Here is a 13,840-nt window from a genome sequence, read left to right as displayed (position 1 = left end):
TCTACAGGGGTTGAGTCAAAATCTAATCCCCGAGTTAGCCACTAGCAGAGGTGGGGCACGTTCTTCCCTTTCCTACAAGTGCTGTCACCAGGTCACAGAGCTACCAGAAAGAATACACAATATTGGCCAAAGAAGGCATTTCAGTGCTAAAATATCAGTGGAACCTGTCATTCTTCTGGGAAGTATTTCTTAGGTCAGTGTATTACAGGTTAGTCCAAGTCCTCCAAATACTGAAGCAGAAAGTAGCGAAAGTAGCATGTAAAACCTGGAGACATCAGAGATTTCAATAACTTGGTTTTATCCATGGAATTTTTCTAGGAGAAGAATAATTCACTTTTGGCTTGTTTCTAACTGGTAGCCTAGCAGAATTGTAGCTGTTGGTGCTGAAACAAGGAAGAAACAAATGAATTCTAATGTGCTTTTTTTTTTTTTTTCTGGCCGACAGTTAAGAATGCAATAATGTCTAGTGATTAGGGAAGAGATAACATAAATGCTTTTATTACCTTGCTTTAAAGTATATATTGTAGAGGTAGCTGAGAAGTTTGTGGCTGTGATCACATTCTCCCTGTTTGAAGTATCAAGTTCCACTCGTGTCAGTTTTTCAACATCGCTGTGGAAGCTGCTGACTTCCCCTGTTGGGAAGGTTGCATTGGTCAGGTGGCCATCGGAGTCATACCTGCAAAATGATGTTAAAGAGCCATGAAAATACACCACTGTTGTCGTGTAGATACTCCTAAAAGCAGAAAAAATAGTGAAAGAAGTAGGAAGCATTGTCAACACTGTGCAGTAAGTAAAAAGGTAAGAATTGATCCATTCAGTCACTCAAAATGCATTCAGTACCTAGTCTGAATTCCTGCTTGGAGTATTTTTCAGTGGTGCTGGATCAAATACAACTGGGAATACTATGAGATGCTACCTACATCACTCAGCCTCTGCCAGAGGTTTCTGTGCTGCTCACGGCTGGCTGGGGCTTCCCCCAGTGGGCTGTGATGCGGGAACAAGGCCACTGGAGGTCACTCGGTGGTCAGGCATCCAACTCACCCCTAAAACAGCATTTTCGTACCCATAAGATTAAATAAAACCAGTTCTTACCTTCTGCAACACTTAAAAGCTGCCTTTTGTCACAGATGTGTGAAGCACATAATATGAGTGCTGAATGTAAAAAAAGGGGACCTAAAGCATAACAACATTGATAAAATTAGATTGAAATCTGCAGGAAATAAGTTGCCTACATGGGTTTTGCTCTTGTGTTTTTTTTCCCGTGGGTCCATTAAATCAGCAGGAACTTCTCACCTAGAATCTAGAGCACCACATTTCAGTTCACCTAAACTTCATCAGTGCTAAAGAAATTCTTGTAGCTCAAGGTACTTGATTGTGAATCAGGCCATGTTACCAAAAAGTCAATAATTAATTCCAGAGCTCAGGAGCAGCATTTCTAACAGGTCTTTTCAGTTCTATCAACATATTTCTTCTTTCTGATGGTTTACACGGAAACCAGCACAGAGCACTGCTTAGTGCTTGATATTGTTTCATAATAATGCCTCACATCTTAAAAATCTTATTGATACTGACATGTTTTTATTCACCTAAGACAACTCACTGATATTGCAGAGTATTTGCATGAGCAAAACCAACTCATCTTCATAAAACAGAAACTTATTGTGCAGGTATGAAAGCATAATTAAGTTTTCATGTTTTATTAGTTGTCTTCTCTCACAGACCAAACTGGTATATCAGCTGGTGGAACTGCACTGTCGCCAATGAAGCTCTTCCCATTCACATCAGCAGATGATCTGGCTTTGTTCTTCCCTTTCAGGTATTGGCATAATTTCTCTAGGATCTTTATTTGCTCCTAATTAGTCAGACAAAATCTATGTCACAAGAACTATTGGTGAAAAAATATCAGAATTTTTTTGTCTTCCCTCCAATATAAAAAATGAAAAATAGAGCTGCTGTTCTTTTCCAAACAAGCACTAGAGAATGAACTAGAGACTATTTTGAGGTTTTTTTGACAAATAAGTTAAAATGAATCAAATGTTAAAAGTCAAAATAATCTCTCTCCTTTTCACCTCTCACTGCCTTTATATTTATTGTGTGACTTATTTACATTCTCCCCTTATGCCAGTTCTGTGCAAGTTGACTGGGTGCCACAGGCAGCAACTAAAATTGACTCAGATCACTACTTTTCATCATTAGAAAACTCCACGAACATCAGGCAGTTATATTTCATTTACTGCTTGATCAAACAGGTGTGACAGCTTGGTAGGTTATTTGGATTTGCTACTGTACCACAGAAAATCCCCCGAAACTGCATTTTTAAGGTGCAACTACAGCTGGTTTATTGCAATGTACTTGTGCTCAAGACACGGGATCCATCTTCACTAAGGATCCAGTTTGGCTGCTGATAGTGCTGCTGCTGAAATACAAAACTCCCTGTCTAGCTGAAAATGGGATAAACTGTTCCTGGCTGGCTGCAGAAAGGCGCTGACTCGGAATGAGACCCGAGCACACGGCAGAGGCCTCTCACTCGTGTAGATGGTCCCACTGACTTCAAGGAGGACATGCAGAAGAGTGTCTCAGTATTGATTCCACAGCATGATCATCTAAAGGTTTTTTTTTTTTTTTCTTCCAGATTGCTCCAAGAAACTCAGCCCTCTGAGAACAGGTTCTGTCACCTTCCACATGATGAATAGCAGCACACTGGGACTCAGCTCCTGCAATGTCCTACCCATACTAATAGGGGTGGAATCATGACACATTTCTTAATGTTAATTTGGGGCTCAGTTATGCCACTGTTAATCATGTCAGTGACCATTTAATCATGCAAATAATTGCACTGATTTCAGTACTCACATGAGGAAGTGCTCACCAGTATTTGAAATGCACACATGGGGATATTGCTTCACAATCCATTTGCATTTCTATATGTAGCACAGTTAAGAGTTATATCATTTCAAAGGGAAAGTGGTCTAATTAATTTTTTCAGAGAGAGTTGTTTCTTGCAGGTGTTTTCTTGTCCTTGATTTAATAGAGGACCAGTACTTCCCCTCCTCTTTTACAGCTTTAATGACACAATATTAAAAGAAATCTAGATGACTTAAAATTGTACATTAGCTATAATTGTATGCAAGAGCTCTTTCAGCACTTCAATTCCATCAGATTAGAGTGGATGGATGACAAGTACTTTTGTAGGTGGTTTTCTACCTCTTAATAATTTCCCTCTGTGAGTGAATCTGACATAAAGGTAGATGTTCTGAACAGGTCATTATCTTTGCTCATATTCCCAAGTATGTGCGGTATGTGTTGTTAAACAAACTCATCCCTGTTTCAGCTTGACAGTGCCATGGGTGAATGCAAATCTAGGTTAAGCACTGAAGATGATTTCAAGCAATTTGAAAGTTGCTCTTAGTTCCAATGCTACATTCTCATAGTGCTCACAAGCAATTCATATATATAAGTAAACCCTTAAAAATTTCTAATTTTCAAACTGAAATTGGCTGTCAATACAGAATGTGACCTCCCTGGAAAACAGTATCTGGGTAAAAGATAACTAAGACCATCACAGCCCATGACCTATTCATGGCAGCAGGTGAGCAGCATCTCCTGAAAGCACAACTATTCAGCACAGAGGTGATTACAGCCCACTGCCCCTCTGACTGGAGCAGGTCAGGTGACATTCTGCGTTTCAGTCATTGAGGAATTTGTAATGTATTATGAAAATGACTTAATATATTGGATTGAATACAAATATTAACGGCATGGTTTTATTTAATTGACATTACTTAATTTTGTTGCTGTTTTTGTAATGCTAAAGTTGTAATTCTGTTCATTTTCCCTGACTGATGTAGGCTGGCAGGAGTCTGTAGTCATGCAAAGCCTGGACAGCTTGAAGCAGTGGTGAGGGCATTGTTATCCAGCCTGTAGTTAAAGCTGGGAAAGTATGTAAAACTGTTTAATTTAGCAAAATTTCTATGTGTTAATCATATACATCATAAAAATCCTCCCAAGGCACAGAATAAATCTATACTACATATAGCAGGAGGCACTTGCAAGCAGGTAAAGTCCCTTAAAAGATCTTTCAACACTTGAGCCGTACTTTAAAAAGAAGACCAATAGTGTGAAATGGTTTATGCTCAATGTCAGTGGGACAGAGTAAGAATGCCAGGACTAAAAGGCACATAACTAAAAATAATCTGCTCTCCCATGCTCTAACAATCAAGGTCCTGCTACAAGGCCTGCTGTTCAGCATTTTAATAGACATGGCTTAGAGTTACTGTACAGGCTCTTTGAAAGTGTCATTGGTCTGTGGTCTGGACTGACATCATCCTCAAGCGGGGATATAAACGGCTAACTCTCAGCACTGAAATTATTAAAAAGAAGCATACATACATTTACAGTCAGTTCTGTTTATAAAAGGTGACTCTGATCAGTGTTTGAACAGCACCAGGGTATCAGTGAGCTTGTGTTGTTGCAGGAGAGTTTAAATTTCCGTCAATAGATGTTTGATAATGATAACTGAACCAGGAAGACCCTGTATGCTTTTGTTTTCTCAAGTATTGTAAAAAAGGCCCTCTCTAATGGCTTATACTTATGCCCACCTTATTAATTTAGTCTTTGGCAGAATAATAGAGAACAGGATGAAGAAACTTCCTGTTGAATAAAAAACCCCACATACTAGGCAGCATTTTCTCTGCTTTTATCCTACTTTCCTTTGAAGAAATTATAATTCTAAAAACCTGTAATGACAGGGACTCAACTACCTCTCCAGGTGACTCAGGCAGTAACTCACTTCTTATCAATGTGTTTTTTGTTCCAATCTCACCTGGATGGTTTTCATTTTAGTTTTTGACCATGAACTCCTATGTTCCACAGAAAATAGGCACTATTATCTTCCTTAAGGACTCCGAACTAGGAACATGATTTTCATCCAGCACTTGTTGCATCCTCAAACAGGGATTATGACAATTAATTACAAATAATGAGAAATCATGATACAAGACACCTCTTTATAAATCAAAAATGAACTTTCTCTTGGGTTGTTCTTTCTCTGTGACCAGATAGGGATGTCCTGACTCTAACTATATTGTCTTGCTTTTTAGAAGTTCTGTCAGTGGTCTTGTTTATGAAGCCTTTCCTACTCCCCTTATATACAGCCTATTGCTATTAAATATCCGTTTGTTATTATTATAAATCTTCCTCCCCTGCTGGTAGAGACAAGCTCACTCTTGTCTTTGGATATTCCTTCCACTGTGATTCTCAATTTTCTTTGCAACACCCCGTTCTCTGAAGAGTATTCTAATTTTCCCCTTTTTGCCCTCTTCAGGAATTTTGCAAATTCCTGATTCATATCACAACTTGCCTGTACCACTTAAGTTACAAAAAAAAAACCCTCATATTTTAATTTAGAGAAATAGATTCATAACAAGAAAGTGCAAATGAAGTGTAATTTCAGGCAATTTCTGCTGCACTTAACAGGCACTGTGCACAGAGCTTTTATAGATGACAGTTTTAGGCACCTATGAAATGGCAGTGCTTCATTTTAAAAGCTTGTGCAACAGCACTGCTTGTCCTGTCTTACACTATGTTAGTAGCAGGGTGTCTTTTTAAATGACTAGAACTGTATAAAAAAGTTTCAGTGCTCATAGGTAAGTTTCACACCTCATAAAATAGGGTTCCTTGCACCAGGCATTTAATGTCGTGGACTTACTCATACACAGTTGTCCATCCGTTTTCATCACTCTTGGTTGCTAAAAGCCCCGTGTTTCCAGGATACGTCATCAGGGCCAGGTTGTAGCCTTGGGCATACACCCTTTTGAGAACGCCATTGCTGCTTATGGTGAGCCAGTAGACCTGGCCCCCCGGCACCACGACCCACAGGGGCAGCCCGCTCGTGTCCCTGCGGATGTGCACCGAGTTCCCGTTGCTGCTGGTGATGGTGCCCACGTCCCCGTCCCCGCTGTAGGAGAAGTTGTAGATGTAGTCCCTGGTGATGAGGTTGAGCGTGTGCAGGTGGGTGCCGTTGATGGTGAACTGGTAGAGCTCCTGGTCGGCGGGCGAGGCGATCTCGTACAGGTTGGAGTCGCTGAGGTGAGCCTTGTTCCGGCTCACGGCGCGGATGCGCACGTTGCCCAGGTCTGCCACGTACAGCGTGTCATCGGGAGACACTGCTAGGGAGGAAGGTGCTTTCAGCTTTGCATCTTTGGCATATCCACCATCACCTGGAGGAGAAATGGTAATTTTAGCAATCTCTAATGCCCTTGTTAAGCTGATCCCCTAAGCCTGACATGCTGCTTCTCTGCAGTATCATTTACAGGTCAATAAAACAATATCCTCTTCCAACTAATTAAATCCCTATTATCTAAGGTTGGTGCAATTCTAAATTAGACTCAGTGAAGACAAACAGGAATATAAATTATCTAATTCACAGCATTTTTGCTGAGTCCCAAACCCTGCTGTTCAGGAAAGCTTTAATGCAGAATTGTGAAAGAAAAGACCACGATACCTGAAGTTTCATTCCCTACTTACTGTCTGTTGGCATGTTGTTAAAGTAGAATGGTGTTGTAAACAAAAAGAAAATAAAAACCAGTAATTCAGCGAAAATGGCACTGAAAGAAAGATTAGTTTATACTTATTAAAAACTCAACACTGCAGGAAAACAAAATCAGAACAGCAGTCAAAAAGTGCCTTGAGAAACAATCCCTTTCAATATCTCTTGACAATTTACTTGATTTGTGTCATTTAAGGTTTCAAAAGGATTTTTGCATTATCATGGTTTGTATGTGTCTATCAAAATGAGTTTACATGAGCAGGATTTTCTGTAAATAGCAAGAAAGCATATTAAAACTCACTCTTAGGGAAAACCACATTACTGTGTGTATTGCTCTCCTTCTCCTGACTGAGACATGAAATTGCTGGAGTGTTTGAGCACACCCTATGCTTCCTTGGAAATGGAAAAATCAGTGGATCTTTCTGCCAAGCTGGCCCTGCCCTTCACCAAACCAGGCTGGCACAATCATTATATTTGCCACAGTTTTTTTCATTTTTCAGCACTGAGAGTAGTTTTCCTCAATAGGAATCCTGTCCAGGATTCTGTTCCTCACTGGTCTCCTGCAGCCACCACTAAAGCTGGCAGCACTTGGCAAAGCACAGGAGCCTTTGATTATCATCACAATGCTAGGTCAGCAACCCACCTTCTCTGGAAGACCATTTGCATTTTTTCCTCTCTGTTCGCAACATAGTTAATGTTTTCTTGTCAGTAATTAACCTTTTATTTGAAATGAGAGGCTTAAGAATTATGATGACATTATTATGGAGCTGAACATGGCGGATCTTAGAGATGACAAGATGGCAACATACTGCACACCTCTGTATGGGAATGCTGCCCTTTGTCCCATTATGTTTTTATGAAATAAAAGAGCCACACTTTGCTTTGGTGCATGCAGGGGAGAGTGGCTGTGCTGCTGAGAATGTCCAGCCGTGCACTGCAGGGCTGGAACCGGCTCCAGTTTAAAACACACAAAGAAAAACAAATTCTGCACAGTGCATGTTTGCACCACTTTGCTGGTGGTGCAGTTTGACATGAGTGGTGAGAAGGCATAAGCTGGTGTTTTAAACTTGATATGAAACCCCTTGGTACTCCTCTTGCTGAGCAGGGCTGCCTGTTCCAGTAGCATTTAGGTACAATTTGGTACCATCTTCAATAGGGGCAAATGCAGCTTTGACAAATTACACAGCAAGGCAGACCTGGAACTAATTCTGAACTGTGTGTAATCACAGGATCAAAAGAGAAAAAGCTAGGACCACCCTGAAGTTCCTCCAGTGGCAACAGAAGACTCACATCTCAGATGTCAACGGATTAAATTCACAAAGATCTGCTGATAAGGTTTTGGGCTTTCCAAGGAAACCCAGTCATTGCTTATCTCTCCTTCCCCTTGTTACTTTGCTGATCTGCAGCTTTATCAGAGAATCTCAACAGATGACAGATAGGAAATAAAAAGCATCTCCTTACCTGAAAAACAATCACAATTAGGATCAATCTTGCAGTCACAATCTGACGGGGCTCCAGCAATGACAGAAATTTCACCATTGGTTGTGACCTGCTGGATACGGTTGATTTTCCTTTCATCGGTCTCTGCGATGTAGAGGATCCCGCTGTGGGACACGGCGATGGCCCTGGCAGACTCCAGGGTGGAGTGGATGGCCACCTTGCTCACCAGGAAGTGGTCAATGCCGGGCACCTGGCAGTGAATGGGGCGCCCCGCAATGATCCGCACACGCCTGTTCTCAGAGATCTGCAGGACTATGTTGTTGTCCAGGACATACAGTGAATTGTCCAGAGGGTTCACTGTGAGGTCTGTTGGCCACTCTAACCGCACCTGGAAAAAATATCAAGGGGAAGGCAGGGAAAAAAGGGGAAAAAGAATGATTAGGGCAGTACGGCAGTTTTCTTTAACCATCTCTGATCACATCATCAAGACGCCTGGCAGATTCTCTCAGCACTGCTTCTCTAGGACCTTTAATTAGGTTTGGAACGAATTTCAACAAGTATACTCTTTTCTGAGGTCCCACTCCAGCGTGGAACAAAATTTGATTTGAAAAGTAATTTAGCACCCTCTGAGAGGTATTTGCACAAGTCCATTAAAGCGGGAACTTTATTACACCTATGCAGTCATGCAAATAAAAATACACACTTCATGTCATGCAACATCAGCCAGAAAATTTTTTAGGTCTGAATGTTATTGTTTCAAGGTTGCAGTCAATGTTGGCAGAGTGGAAAACAGTGAGAGGTTGTCAATGTCGTGACACTTTAATTGCCTGTTAGCACAAAAGGGAAATGACATACCAGAAGAGTAGAAGAGTAGGACACATTTCTACTGTTATTTACTAAGCCAGAAATGTTTATAAGACTTATATGCCACAAGAAATACAAGCTTAATTCTTTGTAACAAAATAATACACCAATATATCTTACTTTGTATGATAATGTAGCCAAGCTTAATTATTTATAATGATTTTGCTTTGTGAATTCATTATTTCAGTCATGGATTAAGTAAATTTGCCATACTTAAGAGTAGCTTTTTGCTTTTCTCTGTGCAGGTGAGAGTGCAGACCAAAGGAAGTTACAAACCAAGCTGGAGGAAATAGCTGAAGAATGACCTCACTCATCTGATACCTTTTGCATTGTGATCTGGAGGAATTAAACATGCTTCAAATTAAAAGTGGGACTCCCTGTCGACCTGAAAGGCAACCAGTACACAGGCTGCTGATTACAGCATGTGCTGGCCAGAGCTTCAAACTCCTTCTGCTGAGAAAGGCATTGCAGGATTGCTGAACTGGGAAACAACAACAGAGCAGGCTGGTCCCTCTCCCCGTGCCATGCCAGTGGAGGATTTGGACTCCAGGTTGTCTCTGGAAAGGTCAGAGAACAACTGAGCCCCTGAGACTGCAAGAGATCATATTTAAGTCTGTGTCAGGATGCTTTACTTGTTATCCTTCATGAAGAGATGGCTGCTTTTATCTGAGTGGAATTTTTCTGGTCTAAATATTTCAATCATCAAAAGACAATAATTACCAGCCTAAAATGTAACTGTTTTATATGCTTTATATGACACAGAAGCTTTTACTATTTCACTTATTCTCACTTTGATGCCGGTTTTGCTCATTTTTCCACTGTGCTAATTAAAAGCACTATGAATGTAGAGACTGCTGATGCTAACACAATGCTCAGCACTGAGGAATACCATATGGTGGAGTGTGTGGCCATCACTAGCCACCTGCTTGCCTGGGGTCAGCTCAGCAACCAGGCTGGATGCCAAGTCTCTCCCTTTCTCAAGCAGCAATATTTCCTGAATAATCTCATTTCCAGGAGTGCATTGCTGGTTTGGTAAGTGATGTTTTAATAATGTGAGGGCACTGTGGCTGCCGTGTCTCATCCTGCATGGTTACCACACAGCTACCAAGGTTCATGGAGCAATCCCATTCCTCCTTGTGCCCAATCCTTTTGACCAGGCAGCATCATAACTGGCATTAAGATTAATGCTGTTGGGCTCAAGATTTCTTCTGAACCAGGTGGTTGAGTCCTTCCAAATGATGCTAAATGTGGTGAAGCAGTTGGAAACAGATTCTGCCCATTTCAGTGCTAATTTCTGTGCACGTGTGACTGCCTGGGTTCCACTCACTGCTCTGAGGCTGGTTTGCACACCAGTGTTAGCTCTTGCTTCAGCTGAGAGTTCAATGGGACACCAAATAAAACTCTTCACTTAACAGAAAAATGTCTACATGGTTTTCTCCAAGAAGCTTGAAAAAAAACATATTTGCAGTGCACCTTTTAATGCAGAATAACTGCTTTTTCTACCAAAGTAGATGGATTCATTTTAATGGCAAATAGACACCTTCAACTTCAAGGGCCTCCACAGATGGCATTGCTGTAAAAATAATCTTTGATTAACTGTAACTAGATTATTCACAATTAAAAATCTGGGACAAAACCATCTATTTTACCATAATGACCTTGCCTAGCACCTGCCATGTTTTGATAGCTGGTTTTCTTTTTTGGACCAGCTACACTGCCTTCACCCAGCAAATAATGTGAATTCCTCCCACTGTGAAGGTATGTCTGGTGTCCTGCAGATAAACAGGGACTGGTGTGGGCCTAAACAACTTTTTCTCTGGTTTATTTGAGGCTGCTTTGGTTTACTGAGATAGAAGAAACTCTTATGCAGCTGCACATTTCACTTGAAGCAATGTGCCTAAAGCTTAACAGCTGTTAACTGCAAGCATATTTGCTTTCATACTGCTCACATCTGTAAAACTAGCTGCAGTGAGGTAAAAAAAAAAAAAAAATTTTTAGTTGGAAACAGTCAACCAATTTTTGTTACTACACCAGAACTGCTGCCCAGCTCTCTGCTCTGCAAAGCTAACTGAAGGTTATTCCTACAGCTTCCCTTCTGCAGTTTAAAGCCATCATGGATGTATCCATAGTTAAATTTCATCTGAAGTATTAAAGGTAGCACACACCTGCCTGGAGATTGCAGCATAAAAACCAGCTGCTGCACACTGCAAGCTTATGCTGGTGAAAATGGAGGGGAAAAAAAGGTGCAATAGCCCAATTAAAATCAAACATACACAACAACACAAATCACTGAGCATTCCTAATCTGAACAAGAATTTCACGATTTAGAAAAAAATCTGCACTGTTCTTGTCAGGATTAGCCTTCATGACATCTTAAACTGGTGTAAGATGGGATTGCTGCTGTCCCACTCCATCCCTTCTCCCAGTGCAGTCTCCAGCAGCAAGGCCAGTTCATGTGTTCCTACAGAGAGCAGGTTCAGGACAGTTTGCTGGCAAAAAACTAATCACCTAAATCAGCTTAAGCTGAAGTGTAACTGCACCCTCAGGTTCACTGTTACCTTGAAAAGTCACTGGTTGTTTACTTCTCGTTAAAGCAAGCTGCCCTCTGGCAGCTTCTGTGACCAAACAATCAGTTGTGCTTCATTCAAAGGCAATAAACATTTTACAGAGAAGCACCTCGATTTTCATCTGATACCACTGTGCCTACTACAAAGTTTTTCCAGACAAAACCTCAGTTAGAGTTAGAATATTAAATCAATTAATATACCTTTAAATTTGAAGCAGTACATCACAAGTCTGTGTAAAAAAGTCCTTTTCTATATATGTATATGTTTTTTGTAATTCAAAATTGGGCCAATTCCAAGCCTTTTTTTTTTTTTTTTTTTTTGAGCACTGACCAGAAATGGCATTGCTGATTATCCCATTATAAACAACCAGCCAGGGTTTGCTTATTCATCACAGACTGAAATTTTCAGGTGACAATTCTGGTTTGGTTCACGGGGGACTGAGTATAGAAATCACTGACAAAACAAGTGAACCCTTGAGCAATGAGACTTTTTGCATGTAAATATTAACATGTCAGCTTTTCTGGGAATTCAGCATTTAACTGTTAACATAAAGACTCCAGTTACATCTAATAATCCATCTCTGGTTTGAGAAGTGCAAAATTAACACCCACCAGTCTGGCTTTCTAATACATTTTTTCATGTCAAGTGCACTAAGGTGGCTTTAGCTTAAATGAATTTTCACTGGGAGTTCTTACCATGGGCTGCAACACAGGCTGCAAAGGAATTTCTGCCCCAGCACCCAGAGCATCTCCCTCCTCCTTCTTCATTGACCTGGGTGGCTGCAGAGCTGTTCCTCTCACATATTCTCACTTATCTCTCTTGAGGAGGTTTTTTCTCCTTAGACACATTATCCCAGAGGTGTTACCACTGCTGCTAATGCCTTGGCCAGCATTGGGTCCATCTTGGCACCAGCTGGCCTTGGATCCACTGGACATGGGGGCTTCTCACAGAAGCCATCCCTGCAGCCCCCCTGCTAAAGCAAACCTTGCCACACAAACCCACTCCATTCTCCACAGCAAAGCCTGACAACTGAATTAAGAGCATGAGCTTTTTGCCCGATGGCACTGCTCGGAGAGTCCACACATATACTTAACCATACGTGCCTGTAGATGTACACACATCCACGAGTTAGTTTGTGAAGAACACTGCTTCACTTTTGGTTTTGAACATATGGATAAAACTTTCTGCACATTTTGCATGACGTTTGATGGCTGAGCCATTTTTGGTACTGTTTTAAACAAATCATATCAAACAATTTATACTGTTCATATCAAAGTAAGACAAGTAAAGAGTGAAAAATGTATCCTTGTCTGCAAATGCCAGTTTCAAGAGCTTAACTGTTTGGTTGTGGGGGTAAATTTCACTGGATAAGTTTCATTTATCATGGATTAAAAGAAGCTGCATAAATCTCTAGAAAGGGTTCACCATTGCTTTGATTTCTTGCCATGCATTGCTTGTTTATTTTGATTCAATTTCATGTAGTAGCATGAAATTCATGCCAAAATTTTTTCTGATAGTCCTGACTGATGGATTACTTCCTATCTGTGCTGCTCAGCTTCAAGCACTTCTGTTTATGCTACCTCTGCCTTTCTTCAGCTCTATGATATGCACTTGCAGACCTGCTCATGGCCTCTTCTGTATTTCTCTTTTGCTGCTTCCTTTTTAACTTTCCTTTTATTTATCTTAAGAGTCATAGAATATCATGAGAGGGATTGACCTGCATATATCTAATCCAACTCCTAACCTTGCACAGCCCCAAAAATCACACCATGTGCCTGAGGACATTATCCAAATGCTCCTTGAACTCTGTCAGGCTTGGTGCCATGAACACTTCCCTGTTCCAGAGCCTGACCACCCTCTGGGTGAAGAATCTTTTCCTAATATCCAACCTAGGTGTCCCCTGACAGCTTCATGCCATTCCCATGGGTCCTATTCATACTCACTTCAGATGCTGTTTCCAGGCCAAACCCTTTTGCTCACCACAACATCCTTCCAAGTAGCATTTTTCTCTCTTCCTGCCTAAACCCTTCTTCCTCCTGGGAGAGAAGTGGCTCCAAGGAAGGACTCACACAGGCAGGCCATTAGGAGTGAGCTGGTAGTTTACAAGGCTGAAGGAGACTGGTTCTGCTTCCCTGAACTCTTCACAGGATGTCTCACTATATATATTTCTCTCTGTTTTTTTCCCTTTAACAATCATGGATATTTTTTCATCATTTTCTGTCAGTTTGCTCTCACTCTGGGCTCTTCCTTTTGTTAACACTGACACTGTCAGCTCCCCTCATCAGCTTTGCTCCTTTCTTAATGGCACACAGTGACACAATTTGGGTCCTGTGGTTTGACCCTGGGGAACCCTTCCCTACGGTGGGATTACAGCCTCACCCCACGCTGGAGGAGCCTTTGTGTCTCCTGTTTCTGATGCTGC

At 41.2% G+C, this 13,840-nt stretch overlaps 1 protein-coding gene across 1 annotated transcript in view; it reads right to left on the bottom strand.

The window, feature by feature from the left end:
* TENM1 (teneurin transmembrane protein 1) overlaps nt 1-13,840 on the bottom strand; it is a 305,637-nt gene that overhangs the window by 17,720 nt on the left and 274,077 nt on the right. Inside the window, exons 24-26 of the mRNA XM_053990269.1 lie at nt 8,009-8,375; nt 5,708-6,218; nt 504-676 (exon numbers count right to left, since the gene is read on the bottom strand). Coding sequence (XP_053846244.1) covers nt 504-676; nt 5,708-6,218; nt 8,009-8,375 — 1,051 coding nt within the window. The remainder of the gene's footprint in view (nt 1-503; nt 677-5,707; nt 6,219-8,008; nt 8,376-13,840) is intronic.

The sequence above is a fragment of the Vidua macroura genome, chromosome 14, assembly GCF_024509145.1.
Source record: "Vidua macroura isolate BioBank_ID:100142 chromosome 14, ASM2450914v1, whole genome shotgun sequence".
Lineage (NCBI taxonomy): Eukaryota > Metazoa > Chordata > Aves > Passeriformes > Viduidae > Vidua > Vidua macroura.
This window is presented reverse-complemented; position numbering and strand designations above follow the sequence as displayed.